This window comes from Sarcophilus harrisii, chromosome 3 (assembly GCF_902635505.1).
Source record: "Sarcophilus harrisii chromosome 3, mSarHar1.11, whole genome shotgun sequence".
Lineage (NCBI taxonomy): Eukaryota > Metazoa > Chordata > Mammalia > Dasyuromorphia > Dasyuridae > Sarcophilus > Sarcophilus harrisii.
This window is the reverse complement of record NC_045428.1, coordinates 163,277,079-163,299,305: the sequence shown is the minus strand read 5'-3', so window position 1 is coordinate 163,299,305 and position 22,227 is coordinate 163,277,079. Positions and strand designations below refer to the sequence as shown.

General features: G+C 32.9%; 1 protein-coding gene and 1 long non-coding RNA gene across 6 annotated transcripts in view; one reads left to right on the top strand and one right to left on the bottom strand.

Annotated features, from left to right (window-relative positions):
* ARHGEF7 (Rho guanine nucleotide exchange factor 7) overlaps positions 1-22,227 on the bottom strand; it is a 319,978-nt gene that overhangs the window by 27,575 nt on the left and 270,176 nt on the right. For 2 of the 5 annotated variants that reach the window (XM_031958722.1, XM_031958725.1), the window contains exons 14-18: positions 14,802-14,880; positions 14,488-14,627; positions 11,151-11,375; positions 8,713-8,733; positions 7,887-7,980 (exon numbers count right to left, since the gene is read on the bottom strand). In XM_031958722.1, coding sequence (XP_031814582.1) covers positions 7,887-7,980; positions 8,713-8,733; positions 11,151-11,375; positions 14,488-14,627; positions 14,802-14,880 — 559 coding nt within the window. The remainder of the gene's footprint in view (positions 1-7,886; positions 7,981-8,712; positions 8,734-11,150; positions 11,376-14,487; positions 14,628-14,801; positions 14,881-22,227) is intronic. The other 3 variants (XM_031958724.1, XM_031958726.1, XM_031958727.1) reach the window with 2 other exon arrangements.
* The window catches only part of LOC116422282, a 108,683-nt gene that overhangs the window by 10,863 nt on the left and 75,593 nt on the right, over positions 1-22,227 (top strand). The window lies entirely within an intron of this gene.

The following is a 22,227-nucleotide window of genomic DNA, read 5'->3' as shown; positions in this document are numbered from 1 at the left end:
ATATATCTGCATACTAGTTCAACCTCATTAATATCTGAGAGTAATAAGAACTGCATGAGGCAAACTATAATTTCTAGAAAATAAATCATGAGTTAAAGGGCTAATATGAAAAGGGTTTAAAATGTCATTCCTGAAGCAAATTACCAAACAAGCATGCCATGCTTTTGTGAACTGAGAAAATCAAGATCGAATGATACTTAATTTCACAATATATATCCAGAAAATTTTCACAGTCTCCCATTTTTTAAATAGGAAAAATATTACTTATCAGAGATAATTATCCACAAGACTGAATGATGTCACTTGGAAACTTGAAAAGCTTGTTAAATGGCTTGAGAGCATAACAAAGAGAAAGATGAAAAAAGATATAATTCAGAAAACACTTGGATCTCACATAACTGTATTCAGCAGCATACAGTTTTATTCAGGTTTCTACATAATTTTTATAACCTTCCCATTCAATTCCTTGTAAAACCTACTTAACCCAATAGGTGCTTCAAATTTGAGGATAGTTTTACAAATTCAGCTTTAAGAGAAAAATAAAGAGAAAATTGTGAAGGACTTAAGCCAACACTATTTCTTTCTTTACTATATTGTTAAAACTCCAAAATAACTGTACTTCTCATATTTTCATTTTTTACATTTTATCAATGCCTTTCTTTTTCACTTCAGTAATTTTCAAATATATGCTAATTTCTTATTTCCCATTAATAAAGAAAAAAATATGTAGCAATCCCACTGAAACATTCCATACACATGATAGTATGTGTCTCCAGTCAAAGAATAGAAATTCATTTCCTTATTTCTTTTCCAAGGTTAAGACCGAAGGTTTGTTTTACTTTTAGTGTTCTTTACCTTTATAGGATTTATTTTATGTGCTGTTTTTCTGGATTTGTTTACTTCCCTCTGCATCATTTCTTCCAAGTTTGATGTTTCTCTGAATAACCTTTGATTCTAAATCACAATTTAGTAAATTTCCTTGCATAATTCAAATTCTTTTCCAGGATAGTTCAGACTATATTTATTAAGGATTATTATGAAAGGCATTATTTAGTCTCAGAAATAGGATTGGCGCGGGGTGGGGGGGGAGGGAGAGGAGGGGAAGGGGAAGGTATATTTTGTTTCAATATAAAAAAAGAAATTTAATAATTTGAAGCCTCCAAAAGCCAAACAGGCTGCCTGAGTAGATAAAATCCTTATCCCATTGTCAAACTTTTTGTAAAAACACATGTGGAATGTTTCTTATTTATAATGGCATTGGAATTGATATACTCTGAAGTTCATTTCAAGTCTACAAGTGTAAGGTTTTATATTATGTAATAGTAGCATGGATCATAGACTAGAAACTTTTCTGTTTAACTTGAGACATCTGAAAGCAACATGTAATAGTAGCAGGGATGGTAGACTGGAAACTTTTCTATTTTATCTGAGACATCTGAAAGCAATCCTGCCTTTCAAACTCTAAAGCGACAAAGTTACCTGTTTAATTAAGTAACATTCTGTCTATTTAGTTAACTCATCTAGCTATACTCCTTCTAGGTAAAGAAACTTAAGTTGAAAGGGATGACAATGAAATTCTTAGAAATGTTAATGCTGGATCTACTCTATATACTCCTAAAGGTAGCCAAGTATTAAAGACTGCATATGTCCTTACTTTGAAATAACTCAATACAATGTGTGTGGCAACAATAAAAATCAATTCCCTATGTAATAGTACCAATTTTTAACCCAAAAGAAGCTGTATGGTATAGTGGAGGGGGGGAATGGATTGGAATTCAGAAGATAACAAACTATTATGCCAGAACCAATAAGGTATGTGCTACCTTAGCTCTTTAAACTGTTTTTTTCCTTTTTTTTTTTTTTAAGTTGAAGAGAAAATGTCTAAGATCCCTTTCAGTTCTAAAATTCTAATACCTACACATCTAGCCTATAGTTTGATTTCTCAAATAAATAACTACCATAATTGAGGAGGGAGAGCGAGAAGGTAGGAGGCAGAGAGAGGAGGGAAGAAAGGGGAGAGGGGAAAGAGAAACACAGAGAGATCTATTGAACTATCTGGGCAAGCCAACGAATTTTGGTGATCATATTAGAGTAGATCATATAGTTCCAGAGAGGGTGCATTTGACCTGTTGTAATGATACTGCACTACTGTAGTTAAGGATCTGCAAACCATGATCTCAAATAGTCTATATCCAGACAGAGTTGGAGAGGTTTTTTTTGTTTGTTCGTTTTGTTTTTTGTTTGTTTGTTTTTTAATGAATTATATTTAGGTGTTCTCCTGTGAGTATGTGCCGGATGATTCAATATCTTACAACTTTTTACAATTTAAAGAAGAGTGAACAAAATAGGTTTATAGAAACAACTCTCATGTGGTGTTTTACATTCTACAAAATATTTTCCGTACAACAAACTTGTAAGAAAGGTAGTCCAAAACAGATAAAGGCTCAGAGATTAAGAGACTGCAGTGCCAAAGGATATCAAAATAGTATCTTTTTTTGATTTCTTACACAGTGCTTTTTAATGTACAATGTACCTATATAGCACAAGTGATACTCTAGAATAATAGAACACGTTATAATAATTGTGTGTGAATGTAAAATGTAAAATAAATAATAGAGAAATGACACAGTCAAAAATGGCAGTCTTGTTTCCAAAAGATCAAAGTTTAAAATGTTACATGATAACTGGAAGCAGATTTCTTATTATCACATTTAGCACAAGAGTTTATCATACCAGTTATCACCTTAAGTCCAAAGTAGACTGAGAGATGGATGTAAGGAAAGAGACAAAGTAGAAAGTCTATCTGCTTTCGAATCTAGTAAGGCAATGTAGATGGGAAGATGAAAACAACAAACTATTTCTACTTCATAATATGCCTGGGCCAATCCTAGTATACTGTTATAATCATATTACTATTGTAAATGCTTCTTTCCATTTAATAGGTACCTAAGGTGGAAAACAAGGATTCCTAGGCCACCATGAGATTCCTAACAAAGGGGCAAAACTAACAAGTATATAATGTATTGCCATTTAAGCAAAGATATCTTTTTGTAAACTAAAGTTCTTGAACAGATTTTTTAATGTATGCAAATTTTGTGATTAACAAAATACAAACTTATTTAAAATCAGCATTAAATTCATAATAGCTTTTGTCACTCTATATATTTTTTAATTTTTTATTTAAAAAAACAAGAAAAAAAAAGGAATACAAAACAAAACAAACAAATAACCAAAAAAAACAAACAAAAAAAAACAAAACAAAACCAAAAAAAAAAAAAAAAACACTGTCATGTGCCCAGGAGAATATCAGGGAGGATTTAAAGTATATAGCAGATTAACAATTCAATAAAGTATAGCTAGATAAAGATATAAGTAGAAGAAAATATATTTATCAATGTCCATCTTTACTTCATGTAAATTGTTCTTTTGTTCTCTGCTGCATTAAAAAAAATTTTTTTTTTTACTTTATTCTTTTTTCTCCTTTTCATCCCACCACCCCCAAGCAGGCTATAATAAAGAAAGGATATATTTATGCATACATATAAAGACAAAGACACACACACACACACACACACACACACACACACACACACACTCTTTTCCTATCCTTGCTGACTCTGTGCTCCTTAACTTGGCTTGTTATTGGATAACTTCCCCCACCCATGGATCCTGCCCTGGTCTTCTTCCCTCACCAGCTGCTTCCTGCTTCTCCCTCCCCCCCGCCCCTTCTCCCTTATTTCTTTATATTTTTTGGACAATGCTATACCCTTTACAGTATATAATATCTATTTAACTCATTCCTGATGTGAATAGGTTTTCAGAACTATGAGCTGTCCTCCCTCCTCTAATGCCTCCAATCTTGCTCTGCACCTCATTTGTATAACTTAATTACTATTTTTACCTTAATTCTGCCCCAATCTTTCTTTTGAGCTACCCTATTGTTGATGTCAATCTTAAAGATATGGTATACATTTCCCATTTAAAAACAAAACAAAACAAAACAATTTGTCTATGCTGACTTTCTTGAAATTCATCTTTGGTACTGACTGGCTCTTACATGTTAACCTTTCTATTAAGTTCAGGTTTGATTGATAGAAAGTCCTGAAAATCTGCTAAGTTCACTGAATGTCCATTTTTTTTCCTCATTCAATATTATAGATAATATTGTTGAATATGATATTTTTGGCCACAGGCCTAGTTCTTTTGATTGTTGGTTAGATTTTGTGGCTACTGTTAAGTCCTGTACAATTCTAATTGCAGCAACAGTTTATTTGAATTGTTTTTTGATGTTGTTGTTGTTGTTGTTTCTTTTGCAAGATCTTTGATCTGTGGGGTTTCAAAACGTGGTAATAACATTCCTATATGTTTTCCACAAAGGATCTTGTTTCTGCTTTCTCCTTTTCCCTCATGTTCTATCATTTCAGGACAATTTTCTTGGACTATTTCTTGCATTATTGTCTCAAGGTTCTTTTTTTTTGGTCCAACTTTCAGGCATTCCAATTATTCTTATATTTTTTCTTCTTTATCTCCACATCTGTCGTTTTTCTAATGTTTCACATTTTGTTTTATTTTTTCATTCTTTAGAGTCTATTTTATTATTTTTTGATCTCTCTTGGCTTCACTGGCTTCCCCTTGCCCAAATCAAATTTTCAAAGAGTTATTTTCATCTGTGAGACTCTGTCTACTTTTCTAGTTGGTTAACGTAATTTTTAAATTCTTTTTTGAGTTCTATAAATTTTCTCTGGACTATGAGCCATTTAATGTTATTTGGGATAGAAGTTTTTTTTTTTTGTTTTGTTTTGTTTTTTAATTTCAGTCTCCTCCTCTGACGATGAACACTATCTTCCTTGTTCCCACAGTAAGTTTCTATGGTTAGGTTCTTTTTTCTTTGCCAATTCATTTTTTATTTAATAAGAGATATTAATGTAAGCACCTCTAAATAGTGGGATGGTGGGATGGTGAAATGATGACTCTAGCTTCACTTGAGTTCTCCTCTCTGATCTAGAACTCCAATCCAAGAGCGCCACTCTCTCCAGTAAATGCCCACAGCCAGCAATGTTCCTGCCTCACTGCTTCTGCACTCATTCGGTGTTAGTTCCTTTTCAGGTGGAACCACATCTCTGCAGCACAGCTGGGTCTGGCATTCCTGATCAACTGAGGCTCCCTCAGTCTTTCTAGATACAGACCCAACTCCACACTTATCCAGGAGGTGAAACTTTCTGTGGTTTCTGCTGAGGCTCCAGCCAGCCCCAGGACTCCCCACTTGAAGTTTCTGTGGAGTTAGACTAGAGGTGTTTGCAGCACTTCACACAGGTTAATCCCCCACCTAGGGTCCTTCTTCAGATGTTCTTAGGTGGAATCTGGAAGACTCCTGTTCTGCCCAAGTCTTCTTGATTTTTTACTTGTCTATCTTACCCTTGAGGTGCAAATTTGTTCTATTTGTGGAAGAAATCTGGAGAGATTAAAATTTACTAATTTACTCTAATATCTTCCCAGAATCCTCCCCACCATATACATATGTTTCCATCAATGCACACTTAAACATGTGAGTTCATTAAAACCTTAACATTAAAAAAAAAAAGGTCTTCCAACAAAAAATAGTTAGGAATCCCTAGTGTAGTACAAAATTATTTTTAGTGACCTAAAACCAAACCAAAACTTAAACCTAAAAACTTGCTTAATCATTTGGGAATTTTTTGAGAAGAAATATGACTCAATAAATTAAGCAGGCTTTAAACTAAAAAGAGGAAAGAAAAAAATTCATCCGGATTCAGCTGCTAAGCCAAACACTTCAATATGTAGTAGGTTTAACCAAGAAAGAAAAACAGGAATGCAGAGTAATCCTGAGGAGACAGAGACAAGAAAAAAAGTAGAAATGACATATTACCTGACTATAATCACTTGATAAGTAAGCATGGGACTGAGAATAAAACGTGATTCTAGTTTCCCACACTATCTGCTTATTAAACTTTGCTCAGACTATGTTACATTCTGCTTTGTTAATTTTTTTTTTAACAAAGGAATAAATAAAGGTTTTTGGGCAAAATAAACTATAGGCTAGATGTTCATATCAATGGCTGAGTTTACTTAAAGGCATTACCTGAAGATGTAAGGTGCATGGTAAATATGCAAGTAAATATTACCTTCTAGAAACTTTAGACTTAAAAGAGAAGTGATTTATGATTTTAGAATATAGAATGAATGAATGAACAGAAACCAAATAGAAAGAAATTGAATGAATATAGTATTCTATTATTTAAAAAAATATTCACCTAGGAAAAAGCCCACAAATTTGAGGGAAAGGTCTGTTGGGAAAATTCTAGGATTTTTCAGGATCAGGAAAAATAAAAGTGATAAAATGATAGGGCAAACTATAAGCCCACAAAACAAGTGGAAGAATTAAATAATGAGCCATTGAGACCAAAATCACAAAGCTATCATGGAGGCAAGATATAGTTTGATGAAGATCGTCAATATTGGGACAGATTCTAAAAATTTCTCACTGTTTACGGCAGGAAAGTTAAGGACTACTGACTTTCACTATTATTAATTTCATCTTCCAAACTTCATAAGATCTGGGTAATATGCCTTTCTTAATGAAGCCAAAGATTTTGATATCTTTCTTAGCTATCATTTCACACTTCTGACTTGAACTAAACTTGTTCATTAAAACTCCAAATCTTTTTCAGATGAATTGTATTTGGACAAAACATCTTGATCTTTGGTAAATCATTGTTTATTTTATTGGACTTGTGATTATACTAGTATAGGGAGTGCTTAAAGAAAAAAAATTCCTTTCACCAATGCAGAGCAGCACGTATTCTGCAATTTAGAGAGTTGCCCTGGTCACTGAGAGGTTACTTGTCTCTTCCTGACTTTTACATTTATGTCTAAAATTAAATCTAATAGAATCTTACATAATGTTCTCAATATATATGAGTATATGGATAAGAATTACACTGGTTTTAAAAATGAGTTAAGATTTATACTACTTGATGGTGTTACCTGAATCAGTAAAAATCACAGATTTTCTTAAGTATTGGGGAAAAAATTGACAGTGGTTATAAAATTTAGATTTTTAAAAATTTCTTCAAGATACAGCTCATATGCTACAATTTCTTGAAACTCAATTGACAGTGGTTATAAAATTTAGATTTTTAAAAATTCCTTCAAGATACAGCTCATATGCTACAATTTCTTGAAACTCATTTACAACAGTGATCTCCTTTTTGAGTATCTAAATGCATTTTCCTCTTCTGCATTTAATCATTTTCTAATAAATTAGTTGCTATTAAACTTAACCATAAGTTTCTATCTCAGGTAACTAGAACAGAGACTTTTATAGGTATTTTACAAATTTGCTGAATTTAATTGTTTTTTGTATTATTCTTAAATGAAACACCATTTACTATGGTCAAAGTTCTCATGCTCAAGTAGCTGTGTGGCCTCCACAACCCTCACTCCAAACTAAGATTTAATTTATGTTAGACTACAACTTCCAAAGAAGGCAGAGGTAGCCAATACCTACTGCTGTTTTGAGATACCTTACAGAAGGAATCCCAGAAACAGACCACTTCATTTATCAGAGGAGTCCAAACTAACCTGACATTTAGCAATTTTTTTTCCACTTATGATAAATATCTTTTGCTGCTGTTTTGGAGAAAAAATGAAGTTAGTCTGTTTCAATCATTGTAACCAGTTTAAGCAATATTCATATTTCTCCAGGTATTAAAGATTTATGAAATTTTGCTTACTTTCTGAACCCCAGGACAAAAATACCAACACATGAAACTCCTGATTTCTACTTGACACTTTGAAAAATAATCTTACTTCACCTTTCTGACCTATTAATGAAGGTATCTATACCCTCATTTAGTTTTACTTACTTTTCCTCAATGCAAACTCCTCATCAGATGGTTTCCGTTCTGGTTTGCGCTTGGGTAGCAGTTTTTTCATGGTCTTAGGGCTCTTACTGAGATCCTAAAGAAAAGAATGTTAAGAAACCCGTTTTGCTCAAAATCCTCAAAACATGAAACTTTTGATTGGTATATCAGTTGAGGTTGTTAAGTGTGAAATCTTATGACATTACAGCCATTGTTATGAGCTTTATCTTTTTTTTCTTTATTTTTTTTTTAATTTGCCAGCTGCTGGACATTAATTTAGAATTAATAAGCCACTTTCAGTTTTAGCCAAATTGGTTGCTATTTCTCCATTGGCTCTAGGAAAAGCAGACATTTGTTATGTTACTTGGATATCCCATTAATATTATAACAATATTCAGCAAAGCTGCTGCAAGCGTGCAGGCAGGCTGGCAGAGGTTGAAAAGGAAGGAAAAATGGCAGATGGCACAATAAGGACACACACATATATATGTACGTACATACATACATACATACTCACATTCTCACATATACCTATGTAGAGGAAACTATTAAAATTGGAGGAGTAAATCCATCTGAGATATCTAACCAAAAATGGGTAGGGGTTCAGGGCAGTGATTTTGAGAGGAAAGTCAGTTGACATAATGATAATGATTTACTGAAGAAAGCACTTTAAACCACAAAAGAGGACAGGGGAATAGGAGGGCAGTTAATCTGTTTTTTAAAGGAAAGACCTATAGCAAAGGAATATAGCAACAGAGATACAGCATGGGCTGCTCTACGCATAGACATGCTAATTTCAGTCAAAGAAATGCACCAGTCCACCCCTTACCTTCAGAATACAAGACATCCTCTAAAAAAAGTGCACAAGAAAGTGAAAAAGTGAATGAGCAGGACAAAGACCAACGAGGGATGAAGTTTCAAACATCAGAGCTTTTATCAAACACTGGTTTTGTGTTTGTATATATATTTCTAAGTCAAGTGCCACATATTTTAAATTACAAATGGTGCATCAATCCAAAAAATTAGAATTTGAAACTTAAGATTTAGAGATGTATTATGGGGAAGCCAGATAAAAAGGGTTTTTATAAACGAAATCCCATTTTCTGTTAAAAAAAAAAAAAAAAAATTTTTTGTGGCCATCATTTGGCTTACCAAAAAAAAAAAAAAAATTTAAACCTAAAACTTGTAAAGAACATATGACATAAATGGGACAAAAAAAAAAATCAATATTAAAAAAAATATACACAACTGAGAACAAATGGCAAAGTGAACAGAGAGCTGGTCTCCAAGGTAATATTACTTGGAATCAAGTCTCACCTGTGATTTATACTGGTTAAGCATGACTCTGGACAACTCATTTATAACCTCTCTGTGCTCTAACTTTCTAAGACTAAGTTGCAGAGAAGGTGCTGGCCTGTATTGGTAAGAGGGAGTTTCCTTATGGGGCAATTCATTATCCTAACAAAATCACAGATCTAGTCCCTGTCCCCTGTTAGATTAAGGTTTGAAAATCTACAAATTATTATTCCTGTACCCACGTGTGGGAGTTAAGCTAGCTGGGTGAGTAAATCAATGTCCTGTTTTGGAAATTCACTCTTCCAAGTGAAGCCCAAATATTGCCAAAGCTATTGCAAACATAGAAACAATATGTTTTCCAGCAAGTGGCTTGAAGTTCTCAGAAACAGCTGAAGCCTCTGGGGTAATATTCCAAAAGAATGTATAAAACTCTGCTCTCTAAACTAGAGGCAACAAGCAACTAGTCAAATATGTAATAATACTAAAAATCTCCAAATCTAAAATCCATTTTTGAATTTTTTAAAAAAATCTTTTGCAAAGGCTTCTCATATCTTTCTCATTTACTTAAGGGTATAAGTACTCCTAATAATAAAAAATACCTATATCCCAAGTTTTCATCTCTATAGGTAAAACCTCTCAGATTATTTTAACTTCATCTTCCTTTCAGACTACAAAGTCTAAATAAATAGTTTATTTTAAAAAATGAAGAAAAACAACAATCTTCATTACTGCTCAAGCATAAAAAAATTAGTAGATTTGCACTCTTCGCTATCTACAAAAATTGGTAAAGGGAACATGTAAAACAGCTTTTATCAAGCAATAAACAAAGAAATGTTAACAATGATTATTTCTTGTGCCACACTTTTCTTCTGCAAGTACTCAGAAATAATTAGTGCTTGATTGCAAGTACGAGCCTAATATATAGAATGTCTGATGTGCCTCCTTCTGCAAATCTGGCTATTAATTTCACATCGTGACTTCATGATTGGAAAAAATGTTTCAACACACGCATTATTTCCCATACCAGCATCTGCTTTTGCAGATGCAAATATTTTTGTTATAAGCATTTAGGTTCTGTTCATTTGACAACACAATTTTAGAAAACTATTTCATCTCTTTATCACAGCAGAACTTTAGGGCAGATGAAAAATTAATGTAATTTTACGTATTTTGTGGATATATACTGAGTTTCACTTTGCTAAGCATTGTATAAGGTATCCAAAGCAGCAGAAGAAGGAAAGAAGTAAATGAGGCTAGAGTGAGGCAATGAGTTTTCTTGCAGGCGAAACAGAAGAGGTCTGACTTAAATTTTTTTTTGCATTATTTTCAAACTTTACTCTTCATATTATATATAGCTTCTTGTTATGACCAATCAAAGGAAATGATATCTTATATGAGGACTGCAAAGTTACTGAAATGTTATAAAGGGCAATAGCATGACATGCAAAAATGAAATGATTCCCACCACCAATTAGAAGTTAAAAATAATTTCAGGCTCTGAAACAGTCATACAGAAAGCCCACATGAAATTATTTTCCAAATGCCTTACTATGTAAGCTAGAAAAGATTAAAGAACACTGTAGAAACAACACATGTCAATGATGCCTTTTCTGTATAAAAATAATCCTTTCTCAAAACAAGGCTTTTGGCAGGATCCAACTTAAGAGGATCCTACATAAGGACAGGATCCTTTTCAACCAAACTGAATGACCAAGGCACTGGAAGAATTAAGTGGAAAGAAGATATAAAAGTATAAGGACAGAAAATATCTTCCTTATAAGTCTGAATAAGCCAGCCTGCATAAAAAAGGAAATCAGAAATTCTAAACTGCCAATATTTCAGAATTAGCCAATATGAAAACTGGGGAGTAAACATGCCGTAGTTAATTTAACCCCCAAATTTGAAGTTCAGTTTTCTAACATGATCCTGTTCTTCTTACATTAACTCTTTTGAGTGGCAGCAGGACCTCACCTCTTTGTAACAGAGAGCAGCTGAAGGCCGTAGAGGAGGTGCAGGTCTCAGGCAGCTCAGGCTCCAAGGTTTGGGAGTTTTAGGAGGCTCCAGAGGTCCCCAATTAATTGTGGTATGTGGAGTCCCATGATGTGAAGGGTGTGGGAGCGTGTGGTATGCAGGAGTCAGTGGCACTGGTTTGCTGTCTGAATGTTTGCTGGATGGTGTGATTGGATGGGAAGGAAGCTGCCAAGTGTACAAAAGTTTAAGAAAAGAGAAGAAACAACTTATAAGACTGTTTAGCACTTAAATGTAAAGATTTTAATAAAAAAGTTGAATTAAAACTTAAAACTACCCATGTAAATAATTCAACAATTAATTTGTTTTATTAACAATTAATAGAGAAGGAATTTTTTAAAATGATTTCAAGATTCTTGAGGACAGGCACTATCCTGGTTTTAATCTTTGTACATAAATTACTTTTATATATCAAGTACATAATGTGTACCTTCACTATATTAATCAAGTAAAAAAATGATTCGAATTTGTTGTTAAAAAAAACTCTACAGCGACCAGAGGCATTCAGATTCACTACCTTAATCCTGTCTCAAAGAACTAAATCCCCAGGCTCTGCTATAGAGTTTAAAGGACTCTATACTTTGTGTAAGATCACACTTTTATTAACATAGCTTATAAATTACAGTATGTTAGAGCTAGAGGGAATTGTAAAGATTGCATAGCTCCATCCCTCCTTTTTATAGTTCAGAAAACTGAAGTCCAGTGAAGTTAAGGAATTTACACAAAAATCTGTGACAAGTCTAAGGAAGTCCTTTGTAGAGGACGATGACCACTATAAAGAGGCTATCATCTTTTTTTCTGATGAAAATTACATTTTCTGGAAGACTTTCATTTTCATTATTACGAAAAATAAGATAAAAATATTACAATAAGTTGAGCTCAGAATTACCTACATGTGCTAAATAAAATGGGTGTGCAAATTCAATCCTCTTTAAAGTTAGGTATCAATCACTTGATTGGTGACATTTATACCACTCTCTGTATTAGTTCTTGGAAATAAAAGCTTTATTCTAACCATTATGTAAAGCCTATTTCTTAATTGATATAGTGTTGAAAAGGAGGAAATACATTCCTAAATGACTAACAAAGGGAAATAGTTAAATTAATATTTAAGTGTGAACAAGAAATATTTTTAAATAGCCAATGAGAATAAGACTTACTTCAACAAAACGAATGTTCTGACTGGCCACAAAAAGTCATGAATGCAAGAGCAAATCAAAAAGGCTAGGTATAAAAAGATTCCTCCCTTCTTCTCCAAGCATTAAGAAATTCAATGGTAATTAAGATTACTATTTTACTTTTTTACTTGAAGTAAAACTGTAACCATCATATAGTCTCTAAAGTCATTTAAAAACATTAATGCATAATAACTATAACAATTACTAATATAAATTTAAGTGAACAGCTGGAAAACAAAGAAATTCACAAAAGCTTTTGAAGCATCAGGGAGGAAAATGGCAGTTTTCAACCTGAATAGGTCACCTAAGAGAGGGGAAGTTTATAGTGTAGAGAGCATCAATAAAATCATTCTATGAAGAATATGAAAGTCAAAAGCTCTACAATGTTTATAGTAATGCAAAAGTTCTACATTGTTTATTGCTGCCTTTGCTCAAGCTAGTCTCTCAGCCTGGTCTGGCCTTCCATGTCATCTCTGTAGTTGAGATCCTACACATTACTCTGAGAGCTGGCCCATATATCCTCAATTAAAAGTTTTCCTAATATTTCCATTAAAAAATAAGAGGTTCTTCCTCTACATATGCATATATGCAGGACTTGATTTTATGCATCTCTTATAAACATATCTTGTTCTAATCAATATTATAGAGATTTGTATACAAATTCTCTCTTACTGGTCTGTAACATCAAGGGGGTTATCTTATTCATCTTTTTATGCCCCATAGTGGCTGGAACCACTTAATATGTGTATAATGGTTGACCTGCCACTGAATAACAAAAAGGGAAGAGGAACCATTTGATGCCAAGGTCTAGGTTGAAATGCAATTTCACTTGCTATAACTGTTTTTCAGGTTTACTGGTAGGCCATTATTGAAGACTGTGAGTTAGAAGGAGCCTTTATTTTCAGTGTTTTAAAATATCCCAACACTAAAAAACAAGAAATTCTATTTCAAAGAATAATGGGAGATCTCTTTAGTATGTTTTAAAAGATGGAGCAGTTAGGATGGCAGAGCCATTCAAGTCAGAATGTTAGCTACAGCAAATGAACAGTAACTTTATCCTCCAAATTTCTGACAGAAATAAGAAGCATAATAATGAGTTGGCATAATGAAACTGCTATCAGTTGTTATGTTGTAATCGTCTTTCTTTGGCAACCAGTTTAGATTCAGAGTAAAGGGATGAAAGAAAAGATTGACATGACAAAGTCCTAATATGACATTGCAATAAAGTCTACACATTTTAAATAACTTTAAAAAAGATCACAGTTGATTTCAAATCAGTATTAAAAATGGAGATAATAATAGCACCTACTTCAAAAGGATCAGGGTAAGGATAAAATGAGTTCATTTTTATAAAAAAAAATTTTTAAACCTTAAAGTGTTATATGTGTCACCTCTAATTTCAAAAGGATTTCCTCATTCTTTTAAGATTGTAGATGAAAAATGATCTATCCTAAAATATAAATATGAAATAAAATTTAAGTGAGGAAAAAATTAAAATCCTGAAATTTTAATGTTTACCTAAAATAACATACTATTATAACAACCTGAGGTTAGTAAATTTGTTTTTTTTTTAAATGAGAGCAACCAAAAAAAATAGTCTCATGTACAGAAGAATAAAAACACATTTAGATTAAATGAATCATCTGACTTTTCCCTCACATTACAAAGATATCTCCATTTTAAAAAAAAGTATTATGAAATATATTTAGACAAGCACTTTCAAAATTGGTCTTTTGACTGGTGGCTTTTAAAAACAGCTTCATGATAGTTTAACTTATATTTGTTGTTGTTTTTTTAAGAGGTAGATATCTTTCTAAGAAAATCTGTTTCCTAACCAAGCTTTACTGTACCATACATCTGTGCCCATGAATACATCATGTGACTGTCTCACAAGACTGATGAATGGTTTAGACTGCCAAAACAGTGTGAAGCAAATCTGTGCAGAGAAACAAATATTTTAAGTTAAGTTAAAGAAATTAAGCTATCTGATTCATATTTCTGAAAACATAGATACTACAATGCTGAATGGTGTATGATAACTCAATCAAAAGCCTAAGCTTTTTTGGAATGGGGAAAATGCACAATACAGAATGAGTCCTTACAGTATGAGATGGCACAGAATGAGGCTTAATAGTGGGATTTCCAATAGTTGTGACTTTAGTTTGCTTCTGCAGATGATCCACCCATTCATGAAGATCCTGCTGGTTGTTGCATGATACTAATATCCTCTCAATCATACTTCCTGGAATCAGAGAGAAAACAAGAGTTTGAACAGGAAAAATAGACCCTAGACACACAGATACCTTTTACACTGGTTAACTTTTAATTTCTAAAAATAACATAAGTAAATTAAATGATGTTAGATTTCCTTACCCAGATGAAAACTGGTATTCACAAAATATTTTATTTACATCACCTGCTATTTCAAATGAGTTTTTATGGTTTTCACTGTCTTCCAGCTTTGTGATTGTCGTTCCTGTCATTGGTAGCTTTCCCTAGAAAAGATATTCATCAAAGGAATTAGTGCTTTTACAGCACAGAAAGTTCTGCTTCACTGGTTCACTCTTGGTCAGTCCTATGATTTCATCTATTCTTTTATATATAGGCCTCTCAGATGGAAGTTTCTCCCACTGATGTAAGCAAGCAACACATCTATCAGAATCTCAAACAACTTAAGAGAGCTGCCTGAGGCATTGAGAAGTTATGTGACATATTTGTGGTTACACAGTTAGTATGTGTCAGAGCAAGATTTCAACAGAGGTCTTACTGATTACAGAGCCTGGTTTGTAGGCACTACGGCACTAACAGATATTGTTTTATGAATAAATATGTGTTAAAAGCTATCATAGGAATACCCTACTGTTGATTGAGATAAGATTTTTTTTCCTTATACTGTATGCATGTGCACACCCACATAAAATCTGTTTTCAAAAAGGAAAACATAATTGTATAATCTAGTCTTCTCACAGATGTACAAAGAGTTTTGCCACACCATGATCAAGCAGAATAAAAATAAGTCTATTTTAAAGACTGAAAAGATAAAAGGAAAAAAATTATACAGGATTAGAAACAAGAGCATGTGACAGGTTTTTCATGTGTTCTGTGAAAAGGAAGACTCAAAGTTTTTATCTTATAAAACCATCTGCCATGAATAAATCTGGAAGATATTCTGAAGGCAATCATAAATGTAAGGTGAAATGTAAGGGCAAGAATGGGAGACAGTAATGATTATGTGCATAAGAATATAGATCTTGGATGCTGATGTAAACTGAAGATAAGGAAATGTGAAAACCATAAGGATTAAATAACTCTAAAATGAAAATAGGAATATGAGCTGAATACAGCACAAGATCCAAAGGATGGAGATAAAGAAAAACTTAAACTTCTGGAAAAAATGACAAGAGAACTAAACAGTAAGGAAATAAAAGGTATTGGATACCAAGATGATTTAAAAAAAAATATTTAGCCACTGCTAACCAGTGAGTGAACCAAAGAAACATGAAAAAAATAAGAAAGGGAAAACATAAGGTAAAAACCAGTGTTACTTAAGAAGACAGAAAAAGTGGATGGTTAGGGCACAAATTAATATTTTTAAAAGAAGAGTAATGGCTACAAGTATGTCTGTGGTTAAAAGATACTAAAGTACACTTGCTTAGCTCTATATGAAAAAAATGTCCAAATTCAAGACAGAATCAAAAACAAGGGTTAAGAGACTCATAAAAAAGAATAAAGATAGTTAGCTAGTTTAATTGTACAACCAAAGTGGTAATTGTTTCCAAAGCATCCCTGACAGTCACGTTGCCTCTTAAAATCCTCAGTGATAAGGAAGACACTTCCTCATGGAGCAACCATTCTATGGGTAGATAACTTTAACTGAAAGAAAAGTTCTACAGAACATAGATCCTATGTAAGATCACAAAGAGAATGTTCAAAACTCACTCTCTTTCTCTCTCTCTCTCTCTGTGTGTGTGTGTGTGTGTGTTTAACATTTTTGCATATTCTAAGTCCTTCTCAGGCATTCACCCTTGTTTTTATATGAATAATGAAAATGGGTAGCAGACATAACTACACTATTAAGAAGCCCATGAAGAAAACATCCTAAATTATAGTAGGAAAAGAATAATGAATATCTAATTAATCTTAGACTGACACAAATAGCGGCAATATATCGGAACAACAGAAAACTACAATTGGATTACACTTGTAACTTTGATAGTTCAATAAACAATAATAATCTCAAAATTGTGATCTTCTGCTCTCTATGTTTTTACTTACATTATTTTTCTGACTCTGAAAGGCCTTCTAACTCTTCTTTATTTATCCAACTCTAAGCCTCCTTTGAGGCCCAAGATGATGAGTCACCTCCTTGAGAACCTGGGCCACAATGATGTCTCATTTTTTTTTAAAACCTTGACAGCATTTACTGCTAAGGCTACATATTTTGGCATTTAATGACACAGAAAAAACTTGAGTATGTGTCATGCCACTTCACTTTTAGATTAACCACAGAAGTTAATACAATACTGAAATGAAATTCAATCATTACCATAATATATGAGGTGATAATGCTAAATATTTAAGATATAAATATGCAAATCAAATGGGCAAATAGGCATCAATTAAGAAGTCACTGCTATCCAAATTGGAATTACAAGATAAGTGACAGGCAAGAAAATCAAAAAGATTTCAGGAAGCAGCAGAAATCTATTTTATAATCTCATCGACAAGTAGTCATTTAGCCATTTTTTTAAAGACTTCGGTGAGTACCTCTCCAACCAGCCTCAAACTATCACTGAAAATTCCATAAAATAAATCCTTTATCTATTTTTCATTCTGTCTTTTTATCCACAACAACCAATAAGTACTATAAATACAGTAAAAACTTAATGTCAGTTGGATTGGACTGCATTTCTATTCTGTTAAATAACCCATCTAGAGTAAAGAAAATCAGCCATCAGTTTCTACTGCAAAAAGAAAAATAAAACTACTGTCCAGACTTATAAACCTTATAGTACATACTTGCCTTCCCTTACAAGTCAGCCCTGTAAAGAATAGAAAACAACTTCAGCACAGGGTCTATAATCATATAAGTCATTTATATCTCCCATTGCACCTGGCAGAGTCTGTTTCCTACAAAAAAGACTTCCTGTATCACCTCTATTTTTCCAGATTAAGTCTTCTGATTTCAAAGTTTTTTCTGTCACTTTCTTTCTCTTACCTAAGGGAGCTTCTATATATAGTGTACATTTTTGGTAACTCCCACATTGAAGTGGCTATTTTGGTATTATGCAATATATCAGCATTCAAAACAGACAGGAAAAAGTAAAAATAAAGGAAGGTCTATCAGAAAATAGCTTTAGAAAAATGTAGTTGAACAAATAACTTTTATAAATCTTTTGGAAAAAGTATAAATCACAGCAGAAATGTCTATACATGTCAGTAAAGAAAGACTATTGTAGTTGAAAGTCAGGGAGAGATAAACAAGGAAGATAATGGACAAAAAGTTCTAATAAATTTATACTTCAAGAAGCTAACTTTTGGGAAAGAATCAATCACGATGAATGAAGAATAAACAGAGAAATTACATTAAAAATTCAAGTTTTCACCCTTAAAATTATTTTATAAATAACAACCCAATAATCTTTTAAAAGGGCAATAAGGAAGGCAGACAAATGAGTGTTACTAACCTACTGTACAGGTATTTAAAAAAAAAAAAAAGGACAGGCTAGAAACAGTTGAAAAGAGAGCTTTATAATGTCAATTCTTTGATTAAAAAAAAAGAATATTAAAATTATATAACTACTAAAAGACTTCAATGAGGAAAGACTTAAAGAAACAAATTAAAAATTGAAAGAAGAAAGCTAGGGTATAACTGAATAATGCTTATGGATGGTATAAGAGTTGGAGTTTATGAAAATGGGGAGAAAAAAAGTGAAGATCAGACACAAATAACACAGTAATATCCACTTCTTTCGGCTATTTGGCCTATCTTTGAGAATACAGAAATATGTCTCACCCAAAAGGCTTAAGAGCAGCCAAAATTGATGATACAAAATCCAAGGACTGAAGTTATGGTAGTCTCCACAAATTTCCCTATAAGTACCTATTTTTATTTCACAGACGATCCTAACAAGCACATCTGTCTGGTTTCCAAACACACAATACAACAGTAGCATAATATTAAGTCAAGAAGCTCTACTACAGAAAAACGTAGTGATAGTATCAAGGACTAATAACTGACAACAAGGCAAGAATCAAAATAATTTTAAAAAACAGGCACTCAAACAGTCTATAATTCCTCTGCATATAGACAGCATTCAGTTCTACAAGTCTCAGAAGTCTGTAGGAGTGCCAATGCACTAAAGCATGATATAATAATTAATCCTGATTACATTAAGTTGCTGAGAAATGCTGGATTGTATAAAGCACAATGCTTTGTTTTTGAAAATAATAAAGAACATAATCATTATGTTGAAAATACCTTAATATGGAGATCATAGCATTTAGAATTAGAAGGGCCCTTAGAAGCCATCTAGTTCAATCCCTTTATTTTACAAATGAGGAAACTGAGGCTCAGAGATTAATCTGTCTTGTCCAAGTTCACAAAATATAATAGGTAGCAGAATCAGGATTTGAATGTTGATCTAGCCCTCATTCAAGTTTAAAATCAATATCTCACTAAATCATTAAACAACCTCCTAATTGGTCTTCCTGCTTCAGTGCCCCCCCCCCCCAACTGCCCACAGCTGGCAAATTGATATTCCTAAAACACAGGTCTGATGAAGTCATTCCTGATATGAGATGCCTTCATGTTACCCTGCGGCCTATGAAATAGAATACAAACTCTTTCATTTGGCATATAACATGTTTTTTTCAAAATTGGGCTCCAAACTATCTTTCTATATAGAAACATAACCAGTGTCGTTCTCCCCCCCCCCACCTCCCCGCCAAAAAAAATACTATCTCTTACTAACTCTGCCTCTTTGCAGCCCTAGATTCCTTGAAGGCACAGTTTAAGGATCACTTCTTATATGAGGTCTCTCCTGATTCTCCACAGTTGTTAAGTCCTCCCACTTTACAAAATTACTTTGTGTTTATTTTAGACATATTTTGTAACAATTTATCTTTGTATGTATTTTCTAGAATGTTAGCTTTTCAAAGGCAAAGTCCTTAATTTTTGTATCCTCAATGGTACATACAGATATTTATTTAAAAGATCTAAATTGAATTCTAATTCAGAATCCAGAGTTCTTTCCATTATACTACATTATCTCTTTTTAAAGGGATTTTTAAAAATTAACTTTCTAGAAAAATTCATTCCTATATATTCAGAGTGCTCAAGTTGCATTGTAGTTGCTAATCAAGTGATCTTGGAGATTAGTAGCAGCTATCATCCAGCAAGCCAAGTAGACCCCCATTTTCCAGATTAGGTCTTGGAATTTACGAACATTGAAGAATTGGGGGGGAGAGAACAGGAGGAGAAACAAAATAACAATGACACAAAAAAAATAATAATTTTCCCACAAAAAAAAAGATTTTTGGATAAATATGTGTAGGAGAAAAAAAAGACGAAGAACTATTTCCGGAATATGTCTAATATTAAAAATAAAAGAACAGCAACAAGAAATGTTAAATAAAAGGAGGCAGTTGAAATAATAAGTACTCCCTTGAGATTCCTTCCAGGTCTATACCTTACAATCTATATTCCCTTGAAACCTAAACATGAATTTGGGCATATAAATTTAACATATACATATATGTTCTAGTTTTGAATGGAACTGATTTGAAGGGGGGGGAGGGGGACTAGAACTAAGTTGTTTACATACATATAGAAGGGGAAATTTGAACCTTAGAGTTCAAGAGATTTTTCTAAGTGTCATATAGCCAATATATAAATGTCAAAGTGGGGAATAAAAACCAGAGAGATGATTTCGACAGGAAGCATTTGCATTTTTCACTAAAGACAACCTTTGGCTAGAACTTTCAGCATGATATAAGAGAAGATTAAACAATTGGTAACTAGTTACTCTTTCTTAATTGTGATCATTATATATTTTTAGGCAAGCCAAGAGCCATCCTTACTTTTAAAAACATCCATTTGCTGTTCACTCAAATTTCCTTACCTAAATCCAGACAGGAAAATTTACCTACATTTATCCAGGGACAAAACAGACCTTAAAATCCCTAAACCCCAAATCTGTTCCAAGATTATTTATTATTGATGGTCTTTAAGTAAGGGCTAGATGGCTTCTGATGTCCCTTCCAACTCTGAGAGTCTGTGATTCCCCTGCTAAAACAGCAAGAACTATGTTAAACAAAGCTCTCTTTCTAAAGTAAAATCTCAAGTAAATGAATGTAATTATACAGCTCTGTTTTCCTAGTGTTTAACATCATGTGTTCAATCAATCAATTAGTATTAAGTAAGCAACTACTATGTGCCAGGCCTATGCAAAAGATACAAAGAAAAATTTTAAAATTCTCTACTATCAAAAAGCTCACAATCGATTGGGAAAACAACACGGATACATGTAAGTATGTAAGTATAAAAAATTCTGTATATGATAAGAAGTGGACATCTGATTTCCCTAGTATAGGGAAGCTCAAATTAAAAAACAACTTCTAACAATAGAGGCTGGTATCTTCTTTGCAAGTCTTTAGGGAGTTACCACAGGCACTGAGTTTAGTGATTCGTCTGAGGACACATAGCGCCAGTTAGTGCCAGAACTTAATTAAAACCCAAGTCTTTTTGGCTTTAATAATCAGAAGATTACAGGATCATAGATTTAAAGTTAAAAAGGATCTTAAAGTCCATTGTATATAACCTTTTCACTTTACAGACAAGGAAATAGCCTCAGTAGCATTAAGTGGTCATATAGTTAATATATGTCTGAATTGGATTAAATCCAGATCTTCTTAATTCTCAGATCAGTAATCTTATTTGTTACATCATCAATTTTTTGCATATTCAAAGGAGAGAAAAGGTAGTCTGGAAGGAAGAGTGGTACTAACCAACAGATAAGGAAAACAGAACCTACTTCCCATAAAAAAGTAACACTAGAGTTGTCTTCTTAAGGACTTGAGGCATTCATGAAGCAGATGTAAGGAAAGAACATTTCAGGCATAAAGGCATGGAGCCAAGAGCCAGAGTGCCACAGAGGAGGAACACCAAATGGGGCCACTTTTGTCGGCTAATAGCTTCATAAATGTTGGGTGAATTGAAATAGTATAAAATGATAACATATTTACAAAGTTGTTGGTTTTTACCAATAAAGGAACAAGTGACTCCTACTAAATTTTAAAAAAATCAAAGTTTTTTTAAAGGAATTGTTGTTATTCTGTAAAACAGAACTGCAAATTGTGAAAAATTTAAAAATCTTAAAAAAAAAAAATGAAACAAGTCAATAAAAGCCTAATTGGGCACTTATCCTTGAAGTTCTGCCTGGTTACTGGTAGGTAGTAAACAATGAAAGGAAAAGTTATTAGCATCTTTAACTGGAGATAAACAAAGGAAAGAATTGTAGGAGAACATAAGAGAAATAAGATAACTTATCAACAGATAGCAAATTAGTATAGCCAATACCTTCTCCAAGTTACCATTTTCTCCCTTAATCCAGTTCTCCATCAATTCAAGGAGATCAATTAAAAGAATTATAAATTAGAAAACAAAAATCTCATTCACTAAACTAGCTAAATATTTATTTTAGTTTGCTGACTATTTGTAAGATTTTTTGAAGTTCACAATTTTTATTTATTTCCCTCTACTTAACTTATAATTAACACTTCCTGTGTATATACAGAAAAACTTGAAAATATGAGGACATCTCAGTACAAAAACAAACTTC